The 26471-nt window shown below is 38.7% G+C and overlaps 1 protein-coding gene across 1 annotated transcript; it reads left to right on the top strand.

Moving 5' to 3' along the window:
• Nucleotides 1–326: 326 nt before the first annotated feature.
• Nucleotides 327–24111, top strand: TBCCD1 (TBCC domain containing 1). Its single transcript, XM_081087654.1, has 8 exons — nucleotides 327–365; nucleotides 3334–3712; nucleotides 6843–6998; nucleotides 10465–10831; nucleotides 13081–13267; nucleotides 13786–14283; nucleotides 20295–20445; nucleotides 23307–24111. Exons 2-7 carry the CDS (start codon nucleotides 3377–3379, stop codon nucleotides 20422–20424), a joined length of 1674 nt encoding a protein of 557 aa, XP_080943780.1. The 5' UTR covers nucleotides 327–365; nucleotides 3334–3376; the 3' UTR covers nucleotides 20425–20445; nucleotides 23307–24111.
• Nucleotides 24112–26471: the final 2360 nt, after the last annotated feature.

The following is a 26471-nucleotide window of genomic DNA, read 5'->3' as shown; positions in this document are numbered from 1 at the left end:
CTGTCATGATCGTTGTTGTTATTACTCATCAGAGCGTGCTGACCTTTCCAGCAGCTGTTGCCTGCCCACAGTTCTGTGGGGCAACAGAGAACGTCCTAGTCCCCTGAGTGGAAAGGCTCGATAACAGAAAGCTGCCGGGTATGGCTTCAGGGCCCAGCATCCAGGGAGCTTACTAGCCTTCGCCAAATTTTCCTGACCTCTGAGCAGCGGCCGGCCGCTCTAGCAAGACGGTCCTCCGCTTCTCGGTGGTGAGAGGCCTCGCGCTTGCGCGGTGTGCGCGGCGGCGGGCGCGGGGTGGGCGGGCCGGCCGGCCGGCGGGCGCGGCGGCGCAGGGAGGTGCGGCGGAGCGGAGCCTGCCTCTGCAGGTAACGGCGCGTGGATCGGCGCCGGGGAGGGAACGGGGGTGTGTTACGCTTCAGGCCCCAAATGGGGAGGCTGCCTTCGCGACTCAGCAGGTCTCGGTCGGCCACGGACCCGGTCAGCGGGGTCTTCTCTGTCCTGAAGTCTGGCTGGAGCGCTCGGGCGGCCCATGCAGCGTCCAGCCGCGGACGGCGTCCGAGGTGACGGCGAAGCCTCGGAGGACCGCCCGGGGCCACGCTCTGATCTCCCCACCAGCAAAACCCTAATCCCCGCGCGCCCGGGGGTAGTTTTTGAAGCGGGAAAGAGCCCCAGTTTATGTTTGTCGGAGGCTAATGCGCCGCCTGGGTGCTGGGACCTGGGGTCAGACCCGCCGCTCTCTGGTTCTCCGTTGCTCCGCAGAGCTGTGGGCAGGCCATCGCTGCTGGAAGAGTCAGCACGCTTTGATGAGTAATAACAATGGTAATGACGGTTGATGTTTAGGAATTTAGCCCCCTCGAGTCCCGGACTTGATATAGAGGGTTCATCTCCAGGATCTGCACACTTGAGACACAGGAGCTCGGAACCTCACAGAGCAGCTTGTCTCCATTGGGGCGGACTGTCTTCCCCACGTAACTTTCATGGTCTGGTTTTATTCAGAAAGAGGCCAGACCATTCCCATCTGCGAAAACAGCTGCCCTTTTACCCTCTCACGCCCTTCCCTTGGGTTCCAGGTCCCATGTTCCTTCACGTGGAACATGGCTTTATATGGCCTCGCATCTAAAGCCATTCATTCTGGTAGTATTTCTCTTCTGGCTCCACTTCCGTTTTTCAGAGATTTCCCCAAAACTGGGTTCTTAAAGTACAACTGTAAGCAACACGGTTCTCCAGTCAGACAGACTTGAATTGTAATCCAGGACTTGTGCCAATTTAAGTATGTGACTTGGATACGTCCCTTAACTTTGCTAAGCCTCCATATTTTTTTCCCCCCATCTAAAAATGGGATAATCATACGAATCTCCAAGTGGTTGTGAAGATGAAAACAGGTGAAGTGCGAAAAATATTTAGTATGCTATCTAGCTGGCACATAGTAAGCAATCAATTGATGTCAGCTATTTTTTGAACAGTTAATTCCCCAAAGAAGCACAATTTTCTTAGAATCAAATGCAAAATATAATAATAACAAAACTTTTTTCATCAGTTACATAAGGAAGGTTTTTAAAAGTGATGTTACTTAGTGCAAAGAGTACTCAGTGAAGATGATGCAGTGGGCCATGTGGGCCATGACTTGATACAATCATTTGGGAAAGCAATGGAACTATATGTCAGGAGCTTCAGAAATGTCAGTTACTTCATTTCACAAATGCACATCGGAAAATTTTCTTTGGGAAATAATCCTAATGCAGAAAGGTGGTATTGTAGCATTATTTATGGCAGTGAAAGTATTTAAACTTTTTATATTGGAAATTTTTAACATACACAACAGTAAATTAGGTAAATGACCCTCATGTGCTCATGACCCATCTTTAACAGAGATCAATATTTTTGCCTATCTTGTTTTTGTGAAAAGATTTAAACCTACTAAATATCTAAAAACAGAAGAGTTGAGTAGCTGGTGTACATTTATTTAGAGTGTTATGAAGCTTTTAAAGTAATTTGGAATTATGTATATCGTGTTATCACAACTATGAAAATTCAAAATTAACATCCAGTCTATGTGTAGAAAAACAGAAAAATGAGTACAGTAAAATATTAACTAGTTTCTGTTTAGTGGTGGGACTGTGGATGGTTTTCTCCTTTTCTATTTTTAGATACTTTATAAATAATCTATAAAAAATATATATTGTTGTTATAACAAAGAAACAACAAACAAAACCTATAAATGTTGTACCTGAACACAATAGGTTATACCTTTTACCGAGAATAGCTTTAACTCTCCTTGATCTATTTTAGCAACCTACATTTACATGAGCATTCTTGTGTGCCATTTTGTGTTAGTGCTTCATATTGAGCTTATGGTCAGCTAACACATTCAAATCTTTAACCAACCATCCTTATGTGTAAGTGATTTCTTTTTTTAATTTCTTTATTGATTAAGGCATTACATATGTGTCCTTATCCCCCCATTCCCCTCCCCCCACGCATGCCTTCACCCCCCTGTTGTCTGTGTCCATTGGTGAGGCTTATATACATCCATACAAGTCCTTTGGTTGATCTCTCCCCCTTACCTCCACCCTCCCCTACCTTCCCTCTGAGGTTTGACGGTCTGATCGATGCTTCTCTGTGTAAGTAATTTGACTCTGAAGTTTTATTCCCTTAATTTTGACTAGTGTTCCCCTTCAGGGTAGAGCAAGATTTCTTGTGAAAGGATGACTCATTTTCCCATTTCTTCTTTTTTTCCAACTCATACCTTATGCATTTATTTATACACTCTTCCTAAAACAACCAGTTTGAACAATTCAAGTAAAATAATTTTGTTTTATCACAATATTTTTCTTTTTCAAATAGATTGTAATGAGATCTGAAATAAATCCATTCTGCTCTTGATTGATGACCTAAATCTGCTTTTTAAAATGATAGAGTACATTTAAAAATATTTCAGGGGAGGGGCCACCTTACAAAAAAATGTATAAGGCAGTGGTTCTCAACCTTCCTAATGCCGTGATCCTTTAATACAGTTCCTCATGTTGTGGTGACCCACAAACATAAAATTATTTTCGTTGCTACTTCGTAACTGTAATTTTGCTTCTGTTATGAATCGTAATGTAAATATCTGATATGCAGGATGTATTTCCATTGTTACAAATTGAACATAATTAAAGCATAGTGATTAATCACAAAAACAATATGTAATTATATATGTGTTTTCCGATGGTCTTAGGCAACCCCTGTGATAGGGTTGTTTGACCCCCAAAAGGGTCGCGACCCACAGGTTGAGAACTGCTGGTATAAGGAGTTTTGTTTCAAGTCATTATGTGAAGAAATTTTGTTTCCTAGGTATGCAAAGAAGCCTTTTTACACAGATGTCCTTAGAGATAATATGGATCAGTCCAGAGTTCTCCTCTGGGTGAAAGCAGAACCCTTTATAGTGGGTGCCTTACAGGTCCCCCCTCCATCCAAGTTCAGTCTTCACTACCTCAGGAAGATATCCACCTATGTGCGAACCCGGGCCACAGAGGGAGCTTACCCACGCCTGTACTGGTCAACCTGGAGGCACATTGCATGTGGGAAGCTGCAGTTGGCTAAGGATCTGGCATGGCTTTACTTTGAAATATTTGATAGTCTTGCAGTGAAGACACCAGAAGAGCGCCTGGAATGGTCTGAGATTCTGTCCAACTGCACATCTGAGGATGAAGTTGAAAGGCAGAGAAATCAGGTATGGCTTTATATGTATGTGTGTTTAATTACTTTGGAAAATAAACTTTAACTTTTAATTTTTAAATTAAAATATTTTATTTTAAAATTTTTAATGTATACACTAGCTGTGTAGTATGTGGTTTTTGGTTAATGATCATTGTAATCCCAAAGCGCCCCTTGGGTTTTTGAAATTTTTAAAAACCAATTTGGCAGTACTTAATGAATTAGTCCTTAGTTAGCAATCCTTATTCACCTGCTTCCAAAGCAATGTTACAGGAACCCTGTATTTAAAAGAGGGAAATACTTTCATTTACTTGAAAAGATTGCCCTGTTGGTGTGGCTCAGTGTTTGAATGTCAGCCCATGAATGAGGAGGTCACAGTTGGATTCCCGGCCACATGCCTGGGTTGGGGCTTGATCCCCAGTGTGGAATGTGTAGGAGGCAGCTGATCAATGATTCTCTCTCATCATTGATGTTTCTTTCTCTCTCTCTCTTCTTCTCCCTTCCTCTCTCTGAAATCAATAAAAACATCTTTTAAAAAATGTATTTTGAGGTCAATGAGTGCTTATGACCCACTGATAGGAACCACCTGACTTTTAAAGTGAACACCTGCTATGTGCTGGAATTCAAAGATTACAACAGCATCTCTGCTTTCATGGCTTCATGGAGCTCATGGACTAGTAGGGAAAGCTGGTGTGTAAAAACGTGCTATTTAATAGTGTGAAATATACAATAATTAAAAGTACATAACATACAGAAATAGAATAGAGAAGAGAATGATTGATGCTGATGATCAGGAAGGACTTCACAGAGAAAGTATATTAATCAGAATGGGCTAGTTACAGTAGCAAGAAATCCAGCATTTCAGTGGCTTGCACAATAACAGTTTACCTCTCATTTATGCAACATAGCATCTCTGGGCTTTTACTGTCCAAGCAATGACTCAGGGACCCAGGCTTCTTCTATCTTTTGGAGCCACTATTATATTAGTCAGCTTTGCTGTAGTTAAAAAGAAACAAGCAAAAATGGCATTCTAGTGGCTTATAGTAACAAAGGTGTTTTTTTCCCCTTGTTTATTTTACATGTAGACTACATTTTAGCTATGGATCTCTTCCAGGCTGTGGCTTGGCTCTCTGTTCTTATTTGAGGACCCACACTGAAGAAACAGCTTCTGGGTAGCTCTTTAATTTTTGCGACAGAGGGAAGAGCAACAAAGCAGGAGGAAACTCATGTGTAACATAAACTATGACTACTTTCATTCCATTAGCTATAGTTTTGTCTTATGTCCATTCCTAAAATCAATGAAGGGAGAAAGTAAACTACCTCACAGGAAGTAAGGAAAATCCCATGGTTCGTATAAGCCTCTTGAAGGATAGGGAAGTGAACAGTTGCAAATATAATACAAATTGTCACATCCTTGCCCACTGGGACCTCACAGTCTTTCTCTTCTATTTTTACTTTTTTGGGGGGAGAGTTTTGGGGAGGCTTGAAAGTAGACTGGGAAATGCCATCTAATTGTGTGCCCAGGAAGAAAAGAAAAGGTATTTAGTTAGCATCTAGCCAGTCTAGCATCTAGCATTTGCCACATGGAGTAATATATAAGCAAGGTTTTGAGGGACTGAAAAAAAGTTTGGCAAACAACCAAGAGGGGCATTACGATTAATTATTAATCAAACATTTATTGAGTGCCTACTATATGCTAGCCCCAGTAGAAGATACTGTAGATACAGAGATAAATAAAAACTCCAAATTTTTTGAGTGCTATGTGCCACATTCTATTCTTATTAGGAATATAAAAATGAAAAAGGATCTGGTAGTCCCCTGGGGAGGCAGGTATATGAAAGAATAAAAGTTAGGGAATTATGCTATTTTAAAAAAGCCAGTCCCCCAAGTTTATATACAATATAATTCTGTTTATATAATATTTTTGAAATGACAAAATTATAGAGATAGAGAACAAATAAGTGGTTGTTAGGGATTAAGGAAGTGGGGGTGAGAGAGAGAGAGAGAAGTGGGTATGGCTATAAAAGGGCAACATGAGGGATTCTGTGTTGGTGGAAATATTCTATATCTTGACTATCAATGTTAATATCCTAGTTGTAATATTTTACTGTAGTTTTGCAAGATGGGAAACTGGGTAAAGTATACATGGGATTCCCTTCGAGTTCTTACAACTGCATGTGAATCTACAGTTATCTCAGATAATTTAATTAGGAAATTAAAAAATGTTTGCCCTGGCTGGTGTTGCTAAGTGGTTAGAGTGTCGCCATGCACTGAAGGGTCTCTGTCAAGGGCACATACCTGGGTTGCAGGTTCGTTTCCAGGTCCAGGTTTGTGTGGGAGACAACCATTCAATGTGTCTCTCTCACATTGATTTTTCTTCAGTTCCTTAGCAATAGCAATTTTTAGCCAGGTTGGGAATCAGGGTAAACATAAGTATTTTTAGCCAGGTGTATTACTTTCCTTTTTTGCCTCTCCTGTGTGTGTATGGAAATGCATATATTAGGATAATCCTGAGCTTTAAAACCTGAGTTTCAAACCACATCCTTCAAACAAGAAATCACTTATAAATATCTATAAGACTGGCCCTTGTTGCTTTTTTAAGTCAAGCAAACATCCCTTTAAGAATTTGATGAAAACCTGAGGCCTGCTCCCTACAAAATATACATACACAAAAAGATTACTCACAATTTTAGGTGTTGCACTGATATCCTAAACTTTCTTAATAAGTCTGTATGTGAGCCTTAGGTAAACTGACCTCTGTGTCTTCCTTTGTTTCATCTATCTATCGATCTATTTATCCATTTTGCTAAGGATTTTTTTTAACTAATTTTAAAATTCTGCAATACTGTACTTTTAAAAAGTATGTATTTCATTCTTCTTCATAAGTTTTGGGAGAGAATGTCTGTGGCCATAGATGCTACACAGCTTTCCAAGAAGGTGACTCCAGTTTAATTAGCTTTCGAAACTGCTACATCTGTGTATGAGAGACATACATAGCAAATGCTAGCAATGTTTCTATATACATTTATCTTCCTAGAATCAGCAACCTGTTGAGAATTTTTTTTTACTATGTCTGTTTAGTTGTAAACCTAGTGATTGATACGGTTTTAGGACCTGTGTTCATCATTTATTTTCTTCTTGGACAGCTTTCAGTGGACACCCTACAATTTCTCCTCTTCTTATACATACAACAGTTAAATAAAGTCTCCCTGAGGACATCTTTGATTGGAGAAGAGTGGCCTAGTCCCAGAAACAGATCTCAGTCTCCTGACCTGACTGAAAAATCCAGTTGTCATAATAAGGTACTGTTCAATTTCGGTGTCTTTCTCTGAAAGGGAGATTGTTTGTAAGAGAGATTGTTTGCCTTCATTAAAAATTATGTTGTGATTACTTATAAAAGCCACTGATTTTCTGGCGTGTTTTGTTTTGTTTTTCACTTTTTTTTTCCAAATTATAAAATAAAATCAAGGTGTGCAATCTTAAAATAGAGAAGTGACTTCAGTTCCTTCATTGACACAAAAAACACATGTTTTTCAGGCATATCAATCACTGTACTCTTATTAGCATTCCCATTTTTGCAAATGTTAATTTGAATCTGCTTATTTGACTTAAGATAAATAAAAAGGTGGAGTGTTTACATAGTCTGTTGAAATCTGAAAAATTTTCTAAAAATATCTTATGTTTAGGTAATATGCTTAAGTATACTTAAACTCAGCATGTTTAACTAATTATTTGTGATGTGATATCCTAGAAGTTAAATTTAACCAGTTAACTGCCACGATATTTTGAATTTAATTAATAAAGATCTGCTGCTTGCATTTATAGATGCTTATGGCGTACAGATGGTTAACTGCCTCACATTTTGAGTTTTAGAAAATCTTATTCTTTATGTTTTTATAAAAATATGTTTTTATCTGTTTATGTAAAAGTATTTTTTAAAACCTTAAGTGTAGATCTCAATATTTTTATCATGTGCAGGCTCTTTAATCTCCTTTTTCGAAGAAATCTGTTCACCCTTATATTCCATGATAGTATTGCCTCCTGGTTCTGCTTCTGCTGCTTCTCACTTTTCATGAGCCTCTTTCCCTCTGGCCCTTACAAGCCGTTGTTGCTTAGGATGCTGCAAATTTTGTTTTCTCATTCGACATAGTTATTCAGCATAATTCTTTTTCTTCCCATGGTTTCATATATCTCAATTGTCCTAAGTTTTCCTCCATTCTACATTTTTCTCTGGACATAGATGCCCTATTTCTACTTTAAATTCAGAATGTGCAAGTCCAGATGTATTAGAGATGCCAACCATTGCCTGCTATTTCCACACCATAGAAATGCCAAACATAGTTCCTGATGATGAGCACCATTTAGAGATGGTGTTTTGAACTAAGGAAGCCTGCATTAAAATCTGGCTTTGCCACTTAATATCACATGATTTTAGGCAATTCAGTTTATTTTTCTAGGCTTCTCTTCTCCAAGTGGGGATGATAATGCCTATTTCTTAATGGCTGTGAGAATTCAGTAATATATGAGCTTGAGGTTTGTTGCGTAGTAGCACCAGTAAATGGTGATTCTAGTTTGTGCTATAGTGTGACCTTTCCCAACAACTGATTAGACCAGGGATGGACACTTGACTAGAGTAGCCAATTCACTTGTATGTATTTAAAATTGGTCTGATTTGAAATGATGACCTGGCCTAATCAGTATCCCCAGGGACCAAAGAAAACCAGTTGGTGATGGGTCTTCACTTGACAGCTCATGTGGCATTGGGACCAGAATAGTCATTAAATTCATCATTGACCTGGAGTTATGAGGGATTAGAAACTCTGCGGTATTCAGAGGAAAAGAAGAGAATGGAACAGACATGCAGAGAGACACTGGCTCCTGAGAGAGAACCAGGTTCAAGATGGCTTTCCAGTTATAGTTCAGATGAGACCTACCTGTACTGCAGTTTTGGAGATGATTGTGTGTCCCTACAGTACAATCACCCTTTACTTGAATTAATTTGTATTCCCCATGTCAGTGAAAGTCCACCAGCCACTAATGTTCTCTCTCTCATCACCCATACCTCATTAGTTATGGTCTTACTGATTGTGCCTCCAAATAACTGTTTAAAAGTCTGTCCCTTTTCTTCCTTTTATATAGGCCGTAATGCCATTTTGGGGGGCCTTAATTTCTATAATTAGGTCCTACTTTGTCACCCTGCTGTTAGTCTACAGTCCACCCACTACACTGGATTTTCTCAAATGCAGAAGCATTACTCACTTCTATACAAACTCCATCAGTGAATTCTCATTGTCATTGGCGTTTTCACACTGTACTCTATGGGACCACCACAGTGCCTACTATGGGGGAGGGGGATGCAACAAAAGGAAGGAAGAATAGGTGAGGCTGTGGATAGCCCTGCTTTGATATGTCCTTTGGCATCCAAATGAGAGTTTATGAAAAAAGAAAAAAAAAGGTATAGCTATTGAGAAAATATGTTTGCACACAAAATAAAGCCCAGATGTCTTAGTGTTTTACTAGTATACAACGCCTTTCATGATTGGTCTTGGCTACTGTTTTAACTTTTTATTTTACGCTGTCACTTCCCAGCATGCTTTCTTTACCTCACCCAGAATTTCCAGTTCTTTGAACACAGCAGGTAATTTTACTTCTATGGGCCTTGTTATATGCTGTTTCCTATGCTCAAGTGCCTTTTTTCCTTGTCTGTTTGCCTAACAACATCAATCAAGAATCTGTTCACACTGCACCCACTATGATTTTTTTTTCCCCAAGTGGAATTCATTTTTCTCATACTCATAGAACGTCCTTATAGATCTTTGCTACAAGTCTTATCTCATTGTGTTATGATTTTTTTTTATATTGTCTTTTCACTCATAGACTCTGAGTTCCTTGAGAGCAGGAACTGTCTTATTCAGTTTTTATAATTCATCACTTAACACTGCTCATATTTCAAAAAAAATCTGTCAAAGGAGTAAGCCACATCATTGGGACACCTGCTAACACAAAGCTTATTCCTAAAGTTATAGCCTCTCTTAAATTTAATTACTGTAAGATAAGTTGCCTTGCTTCATCCAGTGGAATTTAAAATATTTTGTAACTTGAGCAGGTAACTGAAGAAACCCAATGCTTCATTGAATGGATGTTCAAGGTGGTTATTTTTATGTTTGATCTAAAACTTTTAGAGTATTTACTAGGTGTGTGACCTTGGGTGAGTTTTAACCTTTAAAAAAATTTTCATTGATCTTAGAGAGAGGAAGGGAGGGAGAGAAACGTTGATGTGAGAGAGAAACATGAATCGGTTGCCTCTCACATGTGCCTAAACTAGAGATAGAATTCTAAACCTGAGTATGTGCTCTGACTGGAATTGAACTTGCCACCTTTTGGTATATGGGGTATATAGCTCCAGCCAGCTGAGCCATACCAGCCAGAGCTTTTTAACTTTTCTCTATCTCTATTTCCTTATCTATAAAATGGGCTATTTTAAGATCGCTGTTAGTATTAAATATGTTAAACTTTGTGTAACACTTAGTGCTTGGCACACACTAAGGGTTAGCTATTAATATTTTGAATTGGCTAGGGTGGAGAGAGAATCTGTTTATACCTATCTCATACACACACAAAATCTTATAAGGTTTATTTGACACCTTAAATTCTTTGTTGGGGATGAGGCAAAGTAGAAATACAAAATAATTAAAGTATAAAAGTTTCAAGTCTTAATAGAATCTCTTTATTCTGTTAAGAGTGTTTTCTTTTTTAAATGTTTTTTAGAACTGGAATGATTACAGTCACCAAACGTTTGTCTATGATCATCTGTCAGATCTCCTTGAGCTGCTTTTAGATCCAGAACAACTCACTGCATCATCTCATTCGACTAATAGTAGTCTGGTCTCTAGAGAAGCTGTGGTGGCACTCAGCTTTCTTATTGAAGGTGCAGTGAGGAGAACCAGGAAGATATACCCACTTCATGAGCTTGCACTGTGGCAACCACTACATGCAGAAAGTGGCTTCTCAAAGATCTCTAAGACCTTTTCTTTCTACAAGCTGGAAGCCTGGTTGAGAGCCTGTTTGACTGGGAATCCATTTGGTACCTCTGCTTGCCTCAAGTCTGGAAAGAAATTGGCTTGGGCTCACCAAGGTATTTAATTCTTTAATCTGTATTAAATTTGAATAACAACTTAGAGAACCTAGTGTTTTCTGATATTAATGATCACACATCTTCTGTAGAAGACCTAAAAAATATTGCTACTATAGAAGCAAAAAGGGGATCATTTTTCTTCTGTATATATGCCTTTTTCTCTCAAGGCAGCAATAGTCTCAGAGGATTTATGAGTTCAGGTCATTTTGACTTCAGTTAACAGAAACTCCAACTTCAGTTAGTTCTCTTTTTGCTCTGCTTTTCTCTTTTTGACTCTTTCTTCCTCTCATTCTCATACGCTCATTTGCTTCAGGTCTTCCTATTATGCACCACAGCAGAATTTGGCCATTCCACAGTTATACAACCTCAGGTCCTTTCTGGCTCCACAGACACAAGCAGACTAGATATCTCTAAATTGGAAATTTAAATTTATCATAGAATCTGGCTTTGGTTGCATTAGTTATCTATTCCCAATAGCCCAGCAATGGATAAAGGGATAGGTTCAGGTGCCATGTGACTTATTGGGGCCCAGGTATAAGTTTTAAGAGAAGTAGGTGCCTATATTCAGGCAAATGTCAGACAAAATTAATGAAAAAAACACCTAGAATATGCTTTCATAATCTCTGAATTTTAAAGATAAAGAGAAAATAGGTTCTTTGCAACAAATGTAAGAAAAAAATCAGTTTTGTGTCAAATTTTTATAATGCAAAAAATGGTTGATCGACAACTACAGAACCTTGAGCAAAAACATAGTGACCTAAGAATTCTATTCAACTGAGCTATTGCTTTAGTATGAAATCAAAGACTCTCAGATATGTAAGTCTCCCATAAATACATAGGAGATATTACATAATTCTTAATGTTGATAAAAGAATATAGGTGCAAATAAATTTTTAAATGTTAGAGTAGGAACTAGTAGAAAAAAAGGATATCTAACCTCTTAGGATTATACTAAAACTAGAGACCCGGTGCACGACATTCGTGCACTGGCGGGAGGGTGTCCCTCAGCCCAGCCTGCACCCTCTCCAATCTGGGATCCCTCTCACAATCCAGGACTGCTGGCTCCCAACCACTCACCTGCCTGCCTGCCTGATTGCCCCTAATCGCTTCTGCCTGCCAGCCTGATCACCACCTAACCACCCCCCTGCCACCCAGATCAATGCCTAACTGCTCCACTGCTAGCCTGGTTGCCCCCAACTGCCCTCTCCTGCCAGCCTGGTCTCCCCCAACTGCCCTCCCCTACAGGCCTGGTCCCCCCCAACTACCCTCTCCTACCAGCCTGGTCACCCCTAATTGCCCTCCCCTGCCGGCCTGGTCCCCCCTAACTGCCCTCCCCTGCTGGCCTGATTGCCCACAGCTGCCCTCCCCTGCCGGCCATCTTGTGTGAGGGTGTGATGGTCAATTTGCATATTACCTCTTTATTATATAGGATATTAACAATGGTACATAGTAGGTTAACAAGTAATTTTTATCTTTTTTTGCCACTAGTATTTCAATTTTTTCTATAAGAACCATGTATTATTTATCTAATATAAGGTAATAAGAATTATTTTAAAAGACAAAGAATAACATACTTAAGTGATCTCTTCACATTTAGCCAGTATTCTTTACAAGGGTGTCCTGATGGCTTGCAGGGAAGTGCTGTCTGAAAAGCCAATCTCATAATAGCAGGACTGTGTTAGGAGGACAACCTGCACAGATTTTTTTGAGTGTCAGTTTGTTCAAGGCACTGTTTGAGAGGAAGATGTGCTTTCAGTATGATCTTGGGAGTAAAGATATAAACCAAAAAAGAATTCATGAAATGATATGGTAAATAACTTAGGAGAGGTTCAGTATTAGTGTTATGGCAATTTAAAGAGATTATTTAAGGGTAGGGATGATAAATTAAGGTCTCTTAGACAAGAAGATATTTGAGTTGGCCCAGCTCTCCAAAGCTACTAGTATATGACCTTAGGCACATTACTTAGGGTAGACATGAAAAATATCTTGGCTCTATCTAGGCAATCTTGAATAGATTGTAAGTTTTAAAAGTCTTTATAAAAAATTTAATTTATTAAATACTGCACACATACAGAAAAGTACAGAGAATAGTACAGCAAACACCTCTTTACCCAATACTCAGATCTAACATTTTTAAAATCTTATATGTATCTAATTTTAGACATATACACATATAGAAATGTGTAACAACATATGGTTGATGTTTTTCTTTCATTTGAAACTATCTCATTTATATTTTTCTTAAATAGTTGAAGGGACGACCAAAAGAGCTAAGATTGCTTGTAATACTCATGTGGCCCCTAGGATGCACCGCATGGTGGTGATGAGCCAGGTTTACAAGCAGACATTGGCCAAGAGCTCAGATACTCTGGTGGGGGCACATGTAAAGATTCATCGTTGCAACGAATCTTTTATATATCTGCTCTCTCCCTTACGGTAAGCACAGTCTTCATAGTGTTCTGATATTTTGACATTTTCTTTGGACTAGGATTGATCTCTTTTTCAACATCCTATATAATAAAAGGCTAATATGCAAATAGACCAAATGGCAAAACGACCCGGTCGCTATGACATGCATTGACCACCAGGGGGAAAACACTCAATGCAGGGGTTGCCCCCTGGTGGTCAGTGTGCTCCCACAGCAGGAGCACCACTCAACTGGCCAACAGGCACCAGACGCTGAACTCACGGATGGCAAGTGCAGCGGCGGTGGCGGGAGCCTCTCCTGCCTCCTCAGCAGCGCTAAGGATGTCTGACTAAGGGCTTAGGCTCGCTCAGTTGAACGTGCCTCAAGGGCTCCTGGACTGCAAGAGGGCGCAGGCTGGGCTGAGGGAACTCCTGAGTGCACAGATTTCATGCACCAGGCCCCTAGTCAGAGAATAATTTTGTAGTCAAATTTTATTTTTTATCTTATTCTCATTCATAGGAATTTACCTCAGCTTTTTATTTTTCAGGTCTGTTACAATTGAGAAATGCAGAAATAGTACCTTTGTCCTCGGCCCTGTACAGACTGCTCTTCACCTCCAAAGCTGTGACAACATTAAAGTCATTGCCGTTTGTCATCGTTTGTCCATCTCTTCTACAACAGGCTGCATCTTTCACATTTTGACACCTACACGCCCACTTATTCTCTCTGGGAACCACACAGTAACTTTTGCCCCTTTTCATACCCATTATCCAATGCTGGAGGACCATATGGCCAAAACTGGCCTTGCTACGGTGCCTAACTATTGGGATAATCCAATGATTGTGTGCAGAGAGAGCAGAGACACAAGTGTCTTCCGACTCTTACCACCTTGTGAATTCTATGTATTTATTATTCCCTTTGAAATGGAAGGGGACACGACAGAGATACCTGGGGGTCTTCCATCTTCATATCAGAAAGCACTGGGTCATAGAGAACAGAAAATACACATCTGGCAGAAAACTGTGAAGGAGGCTCGTTTGACAAAGTAAGTATTTTCTAGAAGTAATAATTTGTCTTTTATGTAAAATTCCATGAAAGCAAATTAATCTGCACATATTATAGCTGTGCTAAAGTAATAAGAAATATAAAATATGTCTTTAGTTAAGGCTTGTATTTTCAGGTCAGTATTTCAGGTACAGTTTGATTGGAGAGGTGAGAGTGAATGGATACTCAAGTATTAGACTTCCCTTTTCAAAGAAGCTTAAGTTTAATTGGCAGATATAAAACTTATATGAATGAAAGATCATATATAGTATATGCCACATAATCCTATACTTAAATGGATTATTTTTAGTTTTTAATTTACTCTACACTATGATGGTGGATCTCAAGCTTGATCGTGCATCAGAATCATCCAAGGGTTTGTTAAAAATGCATATTTCCTGGCTCCACTACACTGCAGACTGATTCCTTATGCTAGTCCATGGACTAAGGCCAGTTTTTGTCAAAATTTTCCCTAATCCATGCTTTCCTAATCCATACAGTGTTTTCAAATATAGCTAAATTTAATCAATTTAAAATATTGGTTTTTATTCTAAGATGATTTTCTTCCTACTTTTGAGTACTAAACTGTCCTATTTTTTTTTTAAATATATTTTATTGATTTTTTACAGAGAGGAAGGGAGAGAGATAGTTAGAAACATCGATGAGAGAGAAACATCGATCAGCCGCCTCCTGCACACCCCCTACTGGGGATGTGCCTGCAACCCAGGTACATGCCGCCCTTGACCGGAATCGAACCTGGGACCCTTCAGTCCGCAGGCCGACGCTCTATCCACTGAGCCAAACCGGTTTCGGCTAAACTGTCCTATTTTTAATAATATGCTGTGGTAGTAGACCATTGTGGCTTATTGTCCACCACAAAATTTTATTTTAAGAACATTGGTCTTTGACCTCTGGAAGCCAGGGACACACTACCTGGTTTATAGCAACTCAGAAAATATCTATGTGGTAGTTAGTGAAGATTAATGGAAGAAGTAGAATTTGTGTTGGAACTTGAAGAATGAACCAAGTTTGGATAGGAAGTGAGGACTGAACAGAATACTTTTATAGCACTAGAGGAGCAGCTGTGGAAGCAGAAGCAAACCTTAGGTATCCTGGAAATCAATTGCTGAAATAGGATTTTGGGTTGGAATTGGGGTATTTAAGGTTGGATAGTAAATTGTGCCAGGTTTTATAGAATCTTGAACGCCAGGCAGTGAAAGTTAGACTTATGTGGAATTAAGCAGTAGGAGTCATTAAAGGATTTTGAACGATGGATTGAAGTACAGAAAGCTATTTCATTTATTCAGGAACATTTATAGAATGCTGACAGTATGCAAACTTTCTTAGATGCTATGGCAGATTTAAAAATGGGTAAGGAAATGTGATATAGGAAGATCCTCTGGTTAGGGAAGTCAGGGTGATATTGCAAGGTCTAGACCAGCCGTGGGCAAACTATGGCCCGCGGGGCTGGATCCGGCCCGTTTGAAATGAATAAAACTAAAAAAAAAAAAAGACTCTACCCTTTTATGTAATGATGTTTACTTTGAATTTATATTAGTTCACACAAACACTCCATCCATGCTTTTGTTCCGGCCCTCCGGTCCAGTTTAAGAACCCATTGTGGCCCTCGAGTCAAAAAGTTTGCCCACCCCTGGTCTAGACTAAGAAACTGGGCTAGAATGGAGAGAAAGGGGATGGAGACCAGAAATACTTTAACAGGAGGCAGGATTCAGTGTAAAACTTTGTGAAGAACACAAAATCACAGGTGATTCCAAAAATTTTAGAAACTTTTCATTAAATAATTTTCTTCTGGAAAGAATAGAAAATAGTAGGTAACCAGAATAAATCATTATTGTCTGTACAAGTATTTGATATTTAATCAAAATTTGTTAGAGATATTAGGAAAAGAATATAGGAAATATAGCACCAAAAGATGAAGGTTTGCTTCTTCTACAACATTACAACATTGTCCACTTGAGAGCTGAAGCTAGTTTGAGAAAAGAGTATCAGTTCTTTTGGGGGATCTTTACAATAAATGCCGTATGTACTGATAATATCTTGATCATTATGATTCTTTTCCTTAAGACAGAAAACCTTGAATAATTTGATTCCATTTGCCTAATATTATTTTTTCTGGTTATTATTTTGGACAGTGGCAGCCATTCTAAAATGTTTCTATTTCTTATGATTTAGACTGCTGTTTGATATAGGAGTAAAAATGATTATTTTAATTAGATCTTGGTTTTATTAGATTTTTAGTGTTCTTTGGATAGCTGTCTGTATTGTACTGGAAAGTACTCAGACTCAGGAATTAATACTGACGATGCCACTTTACTATGTGATGTGAGTGTCATTTAACTTTCCTGGCTTTTAATTGTATAATGCATAAAGTATAAACATATTCCTCACTTCATGTGATTTATGTGCAGATTTAGTAAGTAATATGTGTGTGAGACACATTGTGTTAGTGGTATGTGCTGTACTGTGTTTAGTAGTATGCATATGACATAATGTTTAGTGTTATCTTTGTGAGACACATCTCCTGGATAAGATTGTTTACCCAGAATATCTGAGACCCAACCTGTTAGAATGAAATTTATTCTAAGAGAATTAGTAATTGAAAAAAGACTTGATCCAGTCCTAGCTGGATGGCTCCGTCTGTTGGAGTGTCATCCCATGCACCAAAAGGTTGTGGGTTCTGTTCCCTGTCAGAGCACATACCTAGGTTGCAAATTCAATTCCTGGTCTGGGTGTTCATGCGAGGCAATTTATCAGTGTTTCTTTCTCACGTCGGTGTTTCTCTCCTTCCTCTCCGTCTAGAATCAATAAAAAATACAAACATATCCTCAGGTGAGGATTAAAAAAAAAAAAAGGACTTGACCCAGCCACAGGATTTTCTGGATGCATTCTTATGGCTTTGTTCTCATCTTATGGATTTTGGGAAGAAATACAGGGTGGAGCAAAAGTAGGTTTACAGTTGTTTCTATGGAATATAATACAATAATTAATAATAATACAAGAATAAGTTGTGTTTTGCATACTCACAACTGTACTCCTACTTTGCCCCACCCTGAATATATCCATACACAGTTGCTACATGCCAAAAAATGTAAACATCACTAATAGAACTCATGCTTTACCTGGAAATTCATTGTGATAATGCTATCTTTTGCAAACATTCCACCTGGTTTGCATCTCATGAATTGAGCCACCAAGACAATAATACTACAAACTAGTCAGTCTCATATCATAGAATAATGATGACCATAATAGCTGGTAATATGTATTGAGCACTTACTATGTAACAAGTGCTATTTTAAGCACCTTTTATGTATTAACTCATTTATTCTTTATAACAATACCCTATTGCAGAAAAAGAAACTGAGAAACAAAGAGATTAAGTAATTTACCCAAAGCCACAGAGGAGCTGGGATTCTCAACTAGTCATCCTGGTTCCAGAACCTGGGTTCTTAGTGTCTATTATTTTTTGGAAACTAGTGTGTTATATAATTAGAGGCCCAGTGCACGAATTCATGCACCAGTGGTGTCCCTTGGCCTGGCCTGCAGGATCAGGCCAAAACCGGCTCTCCAACATCCCCTGAGGAGTCCCGGATTGCGAGAGGGCGCAGGCCAGGCTGAGGGACCCCACTGGTGCGCGATTGGGGCGGGGGAGGGATGTGGGAAGTTGCCCAGCTGGGGAGGAACCGCGGGAAGGCTCCAAGGCGTGGTTGGCCCGTCTCGCTCAGTCCCAATTGGCTGGACCCCAGCAGCAAGCTAACCTACCGGTAGGAGCGTCTACCCCCTGGTGGTCAGTGCACATCATAGCAATTGGTCAACCGGTCAACTGCCCCCTCGTGGTCAGTGCACGTCATATCAAGTGGTTGAATGGCCTTAGCATATCATTAGCATATTACGCTTTGACTGGTTGAATGGACAGACACTTAGCATATTAGACTTTTATTATATAGGATATATAATCTATATATATAAAAGCCCAGCGACCGGAACGGCGGAACGACCAGAATGACCAGTGGCTATGACGCGCACTGCAGCAGTCAACCAGCCTGATCTGGGCCCCGATCGGCCCCTCCCCCGGCCAGCCCCGCCCCTCGTCAGCCCCCAACACCCTGATAGGGGTGGGGCCAGCCACCCAACCGCCCACGTGACCCCCCCTCCCCCGCCCTGCCAGCCCGACCCTATGGGCCCCCAGGGGTGGGCCTGCCAGATCCCACTCCTGCACAAATTTGTGTACCAGTCCTCTAGTATATAATATAATAGATACTTATAATGATGCTATATAAAAATGATCATTGGGAAAACACCCTTTTAAAGCAATTTTATTGTTTGAAAGCTTCTAGTATTTATATGCCTAGATTTTCCGTACACACATGAAAAGCTTATACACATGTACATGTGGTGCGTATTTAATAAACATTGACTTTGAATCATTGTGTATTCAGGTGGTAAGATCATGGATAACACTAAAAACAAGGAAAAGCACTCAATTTAACTTTGGGAATATAGGAAAACAGAAGAGTTATTGATCAATTTGAAAACAAATTGCCAACATGTCTTTTAAATATGATTAGATTGTATCATTTTTCTGCTCTGACCCCTCTAATGACTTCCCATCATACCTGGAATAAATCTAAAATCTTTACCATACTACCAGCCCTCCTGCTATTCTTTTCTTCATTTATTCCCCTTCTGCCATGTACAATCTTCTTGCTATTACTTAGCCATTGTCCTTGGACCAAAGATCACCAGGAATGTATATATTGAACAAAGCTGGGTCTTACTACTCATTGCAAGTAGGGAGAGAATTGTGTTTCATTTCAGGGAACAGGTGTTAAAAAGAACTTACTGGGTTTTGACTTGTGTTAGATGATTTGGAGGAGGGTTCTAGGAAGCAAGGCTTTGTTGTGAGTTGGATGCTATATGGAAGCAAGAGATTCTATCATTTGGCTTAATAATTTTTGTACTAAAGGCGGGAAGAATAAAGTGGAGCTAAAACTATAATTGTAAAGAAGCAGCCATTACTCATTAGCCTGGAAAGGGTAATGTTTGGTTATTTTGTGGTTTGGACCACAAAATGTTTTGTCTTTTGTCTGGACTGAGAAGATTATGGAGTGGTCGTGTCCTTGCCTTAATCTGTTATCATCCCAGAGTGGTTTTGTGTAATGTGGATCTTCTGTGGAATTGTTTATGTTCAACAAACAAACAGCACAGCTACATTAAGACCTGATAGTACTAAGCTAGTTCCTCATTCTCAGAAGCTACTCTCTCTTTCTTATCTTGATCATATTAATATGCTCTCATTTTAGAACTTTTGCACTTCTTATTTCCTCTGCCTGGAATGTTTTTCTCCAGATATTTATTTGCTCAATCCTTCAGTTCATTCAGACCTCTGCTTAAGTGTTATTTTAGAGAAGGTTTCTTTGTTCATTCCTTTTCTAAAATAGCATTCTCAGTACTCTCCATTCCCTTACTCTGCTGTATTTTTCTTGAAGGCATTTACAACTACTTAAGTTCATATCATGTATTTATTTTATTTATTACCTATCTTCCCTACTAGAATACACATCCATAAAGCACATAGACTACACAGATCACATTGTTAATGGCGTCCTCTGGAGTCGTACAGTACAGACCCTCCTGGACAACAGCCTTGTCTCTTCTCCTTTGCACGTTTATCCCCTTAAGTCAGAACACTACACAGCATTACTTGGTCCTCAGTAAGTATCTGAGTAAATAACCACAGTAGGACAAAGTCCTACTATCAATATAATTATTGATAACTCTTTACAAGGAGGGCATTGTATTTGACTAAATTAATTTTTGAGGGTGATGGTCTAATGTACAGAACTGAACAGAACAGTTATTTGGAGAGAACAAATGGGTAACTAGAAATAATTTAACATTTATTCCATTAACGTGTTTTCTAATCATTTGGAGTAAAATTAATATGAATTAGTGTTTTTACATTCTTTTTGCTTTCAACTACAATTTTAGGGATCAAAGGAAGCAGTTCCAGGTGCTTGTGGAGAATAAGTTTTATGAGTGGTTGATTAATACAGGACATCTCCAACAGCTGGACAGCCTTGTGCCCCCTGCAGCAGGTTCCAAACAAGCAGCAGGATAAGACTCCTACATCAAAACACAGGTAGGCATTTATAATGCAGACCACTTAAAACAAATTACTTTGGGGAAATATTGTAAGCACACAAAAAAAAACTGCACAGAATATTATGTTACCAACTATTGCCAAAATTTTTCCACCACTCCCATCAGCATATACAGACCTTTAAATACCCATGTTTGCCACAGTTTATAGTGAGAAGACCAACAAAATGTTTAGGTGGAGCCTATTGAATTATGGGCAAACATAACAGCCAAGTTTTGTCTTTTTTGCCTCTTGCCTGGCAAAATTTGTACTGTCCAAAGATACTGCTTTCCCCATACATAGCTTTAAGAATTTTATTCCACCTTCATAACATATCTTTCCTCTTTCCCATCACTCCACACACAAACCAACTAATAAATTAGGTGGTCTTTGTTCATTGCACATGAGCTTTAATAAGTTACCAGAATTAATCCAAATGAAGATTTGAATTCTGAACTCTAAGAGATCATAGATTCAATGGAGGAGAAGATGGATAGAGACAAATTTAATGGAAATTATTGAATCCAAATATGTAGTATTCTTTTTATAGACATTAGTATACTTTAGCATTTTATAAGTACCGCACGCTAACCGATTGCGCAACTGGAGCTCCTACTTTGCCATTTTAAAGATTGACAATAGAAAAACAAAGGACATAAATAGGTAGAAAAAATACAAAACACAAAGATACTTTCACTTAAAATTAAAGAAATATAGGATACTATTTTTCATCTATCAAATTGGCAAAGATAAAAAACTGATGGTATACAACACTGGCAAGACATTTCACTTACCATTGGGGAAAGTGTAAATTTGGAGGGTAGTTTGGCAAAATCAAAATTAAAAATACATGTATTCTTTGACTTAGTAATTTCATTTTTTAGATTTATCTTATAAATGCACTCATGTATGGAAAGATCTCTGTAAAAAATATGTTCATTGTAGGATTGTTTGAAATAGCTGTAGACTTGAAACAACCCACATGCTTCTCAATAGAGGACTGGTGCCTAATGAACTGGTGCATTCATGTCATGGAATGCTCTTTTAAAAGGATGAGGTATATCTGAATGTGCTGATATTGAATGATCGCTGAGCCAGGGGTGGGAGGTGTGGGATGAATGTGTGTGTAAAATGTTCCCTTGTGTGTTTGAAAAAAGGAAAAGATTATCACACATATTTATATGCTAATTATATGCCTTAAAATTTCTAAAAGATAATAAATTATTAACAGTAGTTATCTTTGAGAAATGAGACTGGGAAAACATTTTAAGTTTTTTTATTGAGCTATAATTCACTTACATACAAAGCACCTTTCTAAAGTTAAAAATTCAACAGCTTTTATTATATTCACAAGTTTGTACAACCATCACCATTAACCCAGAACATTTTTATCACCCTAAAAATAAACCCCAAACACATAGACAGTTACTCCTTATTCCTCCAACTGTGGATATCTTCTTTTCCCCCAGTATTTGACAATCGCTAATATTTCTTAATTTGTCAACTCTGGACATTTCATATAAATGAAATCATATACCATGTGGCCTCTATATCTGGTATTTTTCACTTAGCATAATGTTTTCAAGGTTCATCCATGTAGCATCTTAGCATGTCAGTCCTTTTTATGACTGGATAATACTCCATTATGTAGATTAAACCTCACTTTATATGTTCATCAGTTGATGGACATTTGAGTTGTTTCCACTTTTTAGCTATTGTGAATAATGCTGCTATGAACTTTTGTGTATACGTTTTAATATAGAAATGTTTTTATTTTTCTTGGGTATATACCTAGGAGTGGAAGGTCATATATTTAACTTTTGACTAACTGCTCAACTGTTTTCTAAAGCTGTGTACTAATTCCTTATTGTTTACTTTATATATTGTTTGCATTTTTAAAAGTTATTTTTATTTAAAAAATTTTACAATATTTAGTTAGTAAATGCTATGATTAAGAACTGGAAATCTGCCTGGATGGTGTGGTACAGTGGTTAAGCATCAACCCATGAACAAGAGGTCACTGGTTCAATTCCCAGTCAGGGCACATACCCTGGTTGTGGGCTCCATCCCCTGTAGGGAGCATACAGGAGGAAGCCAATCGATGATGTTTCTCTCTATCCCTCTCCCTTCCTCTCTCTCTTAAAAAAAAAAAAAATCAATAAAAACATAGTTTTAAAAAATGCTAATATGGCCCAAAATTTAGAAAAATAAACAAAACACAAAGAATTGGAAATCTGATGAAGATTATAAGGAAATTAGAGGCTCAGAGCACAACATTCGTGCACTGAGGGGTCAGGGGGGGCGGTCCCTCAGCCTGTCCTGCTCCCTCTCGCAGTCCAGGACCCTGAGGGGTCCTTAGTGCTGTTGTGGAGGCGGGAGAGGCTCCCACCACTGCTGCTGCATTCGCCAGCCATGAGCCTGGCTTCTGGCTGAGTGGCACTTCCACAGGGGGAGCACACTGACCACCAGGGGGCAGCTCCTACATTGAGCATCTGCCCCCTGGTGGTCAGTGCACATCATAGTGACCTGTCATTCCACAGTTTGGTCGACTTGCATATTAGCCTTTTATTGTATAGGATGGGAACTATAACAGGGTAAAATATTAGTTTAAACTAATCCCCATAACCTGCTAATTTTTAAGGTTTATGTATGAATCTCTTTTTTTTTTTTATTATGAACTGATGTGTTCCTTAGAGAAAAAGGAATATAATTATCTTTAAACTTTATGTATTTTATTATTCCTAATTAATCTCAGACCTTGAAAATTTATGTGATTTTATAATTACAAGGGTTTTTTTCCTAATTATTTGCAGGAAGGCAATAGAAAATGTGGTTAATTTAAATTTTTCTTTTATCTTCAGGGCCCTGGAAACATGAATGGAAGCTATTCATTGGGAAGGTGCTCTTGCTACTTTAAATGACTTTGGGCTTTCTCTTCCTTGATTTCCATTCTATACTCATTTATTACCATTTCAGTTGAATTTTAGGTAAACTAACTACCATATAAATGTACTGTTTATAGAATATCAGAAGATTCATCTTTGTGATGCCAAAATGAAAAGTTGATGAAGTCAGTCCCATTGTATATATGTTCATATTACAGTGATTGATGTAGATTTAAAAGTTAACTTCACATTTTAATTTGTATGATAAAAGAGTTTCATCCTTTCTGGTGTTAAGAGTTCTATAGTTCTTTGTAACTATTTAAAAAGAAATAGCTACTTTCTTCAATAATAATTGGAAAGAAAGTATGATTGTTGGTATATAAATATAGCAGAGATAGTTTTGTACAAAGATATTTTAGTCCTTAAAGTATGAAACTTAATGAAACTGTAAAATCTTTATTTTTCATTTTTTGCTTCAGATTTTCAATAAACAGAGCTCTAAAAGGTAATTTTCTCCTTTTGATAAAAAGTTAAGCTTCACTTTTAACTTTTGAAAAGGTTCCCAGTATTATTCTGTGATGTTATATCAAAATAAAGTTTACATTTGATTGGGAAAGCTGTGTTCTTTAAGATAATGTAAAACAGTTATCAAATTAGTAAAATGAATCTGGTTGCTGATATTGTTTTATTTGCTCATTGACTAATTAGTAATTATATCAAAAAAGGGCTTAATCTTTTATTTCTAAAATTAAAATTAAACCTCGGACTGTGTTAATTCTAATTGAGGTTTCCATAGTTTTATTTTAAGGTGAAATGCGAGCAAGCAGAATGTTATCAAATAAACATTGGAGTTATGGAAGTGTATTTTGTAAATTGCTATTGGTTAATAAAATTAATGGTATTAATTACTTTCTTTAAAATTTATAAAATTCTCAAAACTACACAGATAACTGAATACTTTGTTTCTCATATCAAGGTACATTTATCGTTTTCTGATTGACCATAATATATCTTGGGGCATCCATATATAAAAATATTTGTTGGATACTTGGTTGGTAGAAAGATGAGGAAGTTGGACTTTTAAGAAAAATATACTTGACCAGGAAAAGTAAAATGGAGGTGGGGGTTTTTTCGTGTGTGTGTGTGTGGTCTTTTTTAGCATATATAAAATGTAATCTCATTCTTAAAGTCAGAGGTATATTAAATGCCAACATGTTCTCTAAACAGGTCCCAGTATGATATTGCAGAGAAATGCCACCTGGCTTAGCTAAACCTTTGCAAATTCAAGAGTCCCTATAGTAGCTTTCTGTGTTAGGCTACATATGTAGCACTCTTTCTTGTGGATTAGAATTGTGTGTGTGTGTGTGTGTGTGTGTGTGTGTTTAAAAAATTTCCAACTTAACAGTTGTAAGAATCTGAATTCCTACATATTTTTTGTCTAGATTCACCAAGTGTTAACATTTTGCAACATTTCACTTTACCACTCTTTTTATAGTACCAGAGGACCAGTGCACGAAATTCATGCACAGGTGGGGTCCTAAGGCCTGACAGGAGATCAGAGCTGACCGAGGCCTTCCTTCATTCTGCACTGCCCCCTGGTGGTCAGCGCACATCATAGTGAACAATAGAACTCCCAATCTCCCTGTCCAACTCCCACGGGGACACTTTGCATATTAGTCTTTTATATATATAGATTACTTTCTTTTGCTCAATGATTTGAGAGTAGGTTGCAGTCATCTTGGGCCCTTACTCCTAAATACATTAGCATCTATTTCAGAAAAACACAGACATTCTCTTACCCAGCTAGCCATAGTACAATGATTAAATTTCAAAAGTTTAACATTGGTACTATAGTATTATCTAATTTACAGTTTATATTAAAACTAGTGGCCCAGTGCATGAAATTCATGCACATTAAAAGGGAATTAATTAAGGAAATCTACACTAATAAAAGATAAATATGTAAATTGGTCATCACTCCGCTATGCCCACCAGCCAGTCAGGATGAGTATGCAAATTAACCCAACAAAGATGGCAGCCCGAGCGAAGACTGAAGATGACTGAAGACAAGAGGCTTGGCTTCTCCGCTGCAGCCGGACCAAAGGCCTGGGTCCCGGGTGCCGGAAGAAAACCTGTGCTGGCAGCCAGGGGAAGGAAGGCCTATTGCGCGAATCTTCGTGCATGGGGCCTCTAGTATTTTAATATTGCTCTTTGCCCTTTCTCTGTAATAGAAGTGTCAGAGATGAAAGAAAATTAGTAAAATGTATATGAAAATCTTCCTGTCAGAGTCTGAGGTATGCCGTGGGACCTAGAGTCAAGTCCCTGCCCACCTGCATGGCACCAGGTCGCGCGAGACCCAGACCTGGCCGGCCCCAGCCCCATTGGGTGAAATCCAGACCTAATCGACTTCACCCTTGTCAAGCCCTGCCAGGTGGGGGGGCACAGCCTCAGGTCCCCTGTCAAGCCCCGCCGGGTGGGGGGAGCAGCCTCAGGTCCCCCAGTGCTGGGGCAGGGGGCACAACCTGAGGTTCCCCCGTCAAGCCCCACCGTGCAGGGGATGCAGCCTCAGATCCCCCACCCCGGCCCAGCACCACACAGCCTCAGGTCCCTGCTGATCACTTGTTATGGGAACCCTGCCTCTGCTGTGGACACAGCCATCTTGTGATGGCATGATGGAGTGAGGGTCAGTTTGCATATTATCTCTGTATTATATAGGATTTTTGCTAATTGTTACAAAGATGTCCTTTGTTGTGATTTTTTTAGTCAAACACAAGATCACGCATTTCTTTTAAGCTATGTAAATTTTGTTGCTTTGCAACATGTGACCTCTGTTCAGAAATAGAGAATATCCTTTTGACTAATCTCCTGCAAGTTTTATTGAAGAAAAAAGATATTTGGGATTTCAAGGTGGCTGCTTTCTAGAAAACCAAATTTACCATGTAAGAGGACCATTTTTATCTTTTATTCTGAAAACTTTGGCTGAGTTTTGGTGTCTTGACTCAGCAAAGTCTGTCGTTCAGCAAGGCTTGGTAAGCATGAAAGTGGGTACTGAAGCTTTCCTTTATTTCATAATCCCAATTGTTTTTCTAGAAAACATCAATAGTTTCTAAATGACTGACTCAATTTTTGGATCCTATTCTC

The sequence above is a fragment of the Myotis nattereri genome (genome assembly GCF_964212035.1).
Source record: "Myotis nattereri genome assembly, chromosome: 3".
In the NCBI taxonomy this organism is placed as follows: domain Eukaryota; kingdom Metazoa; phylum Chordata; class Mammalia; order Chiroptera; family Vespertilionidae; genus Myotis; species Myotis nattereri.
This window is presented reverse-complemented; position numbering and strand designations above follow the sequence as displayed.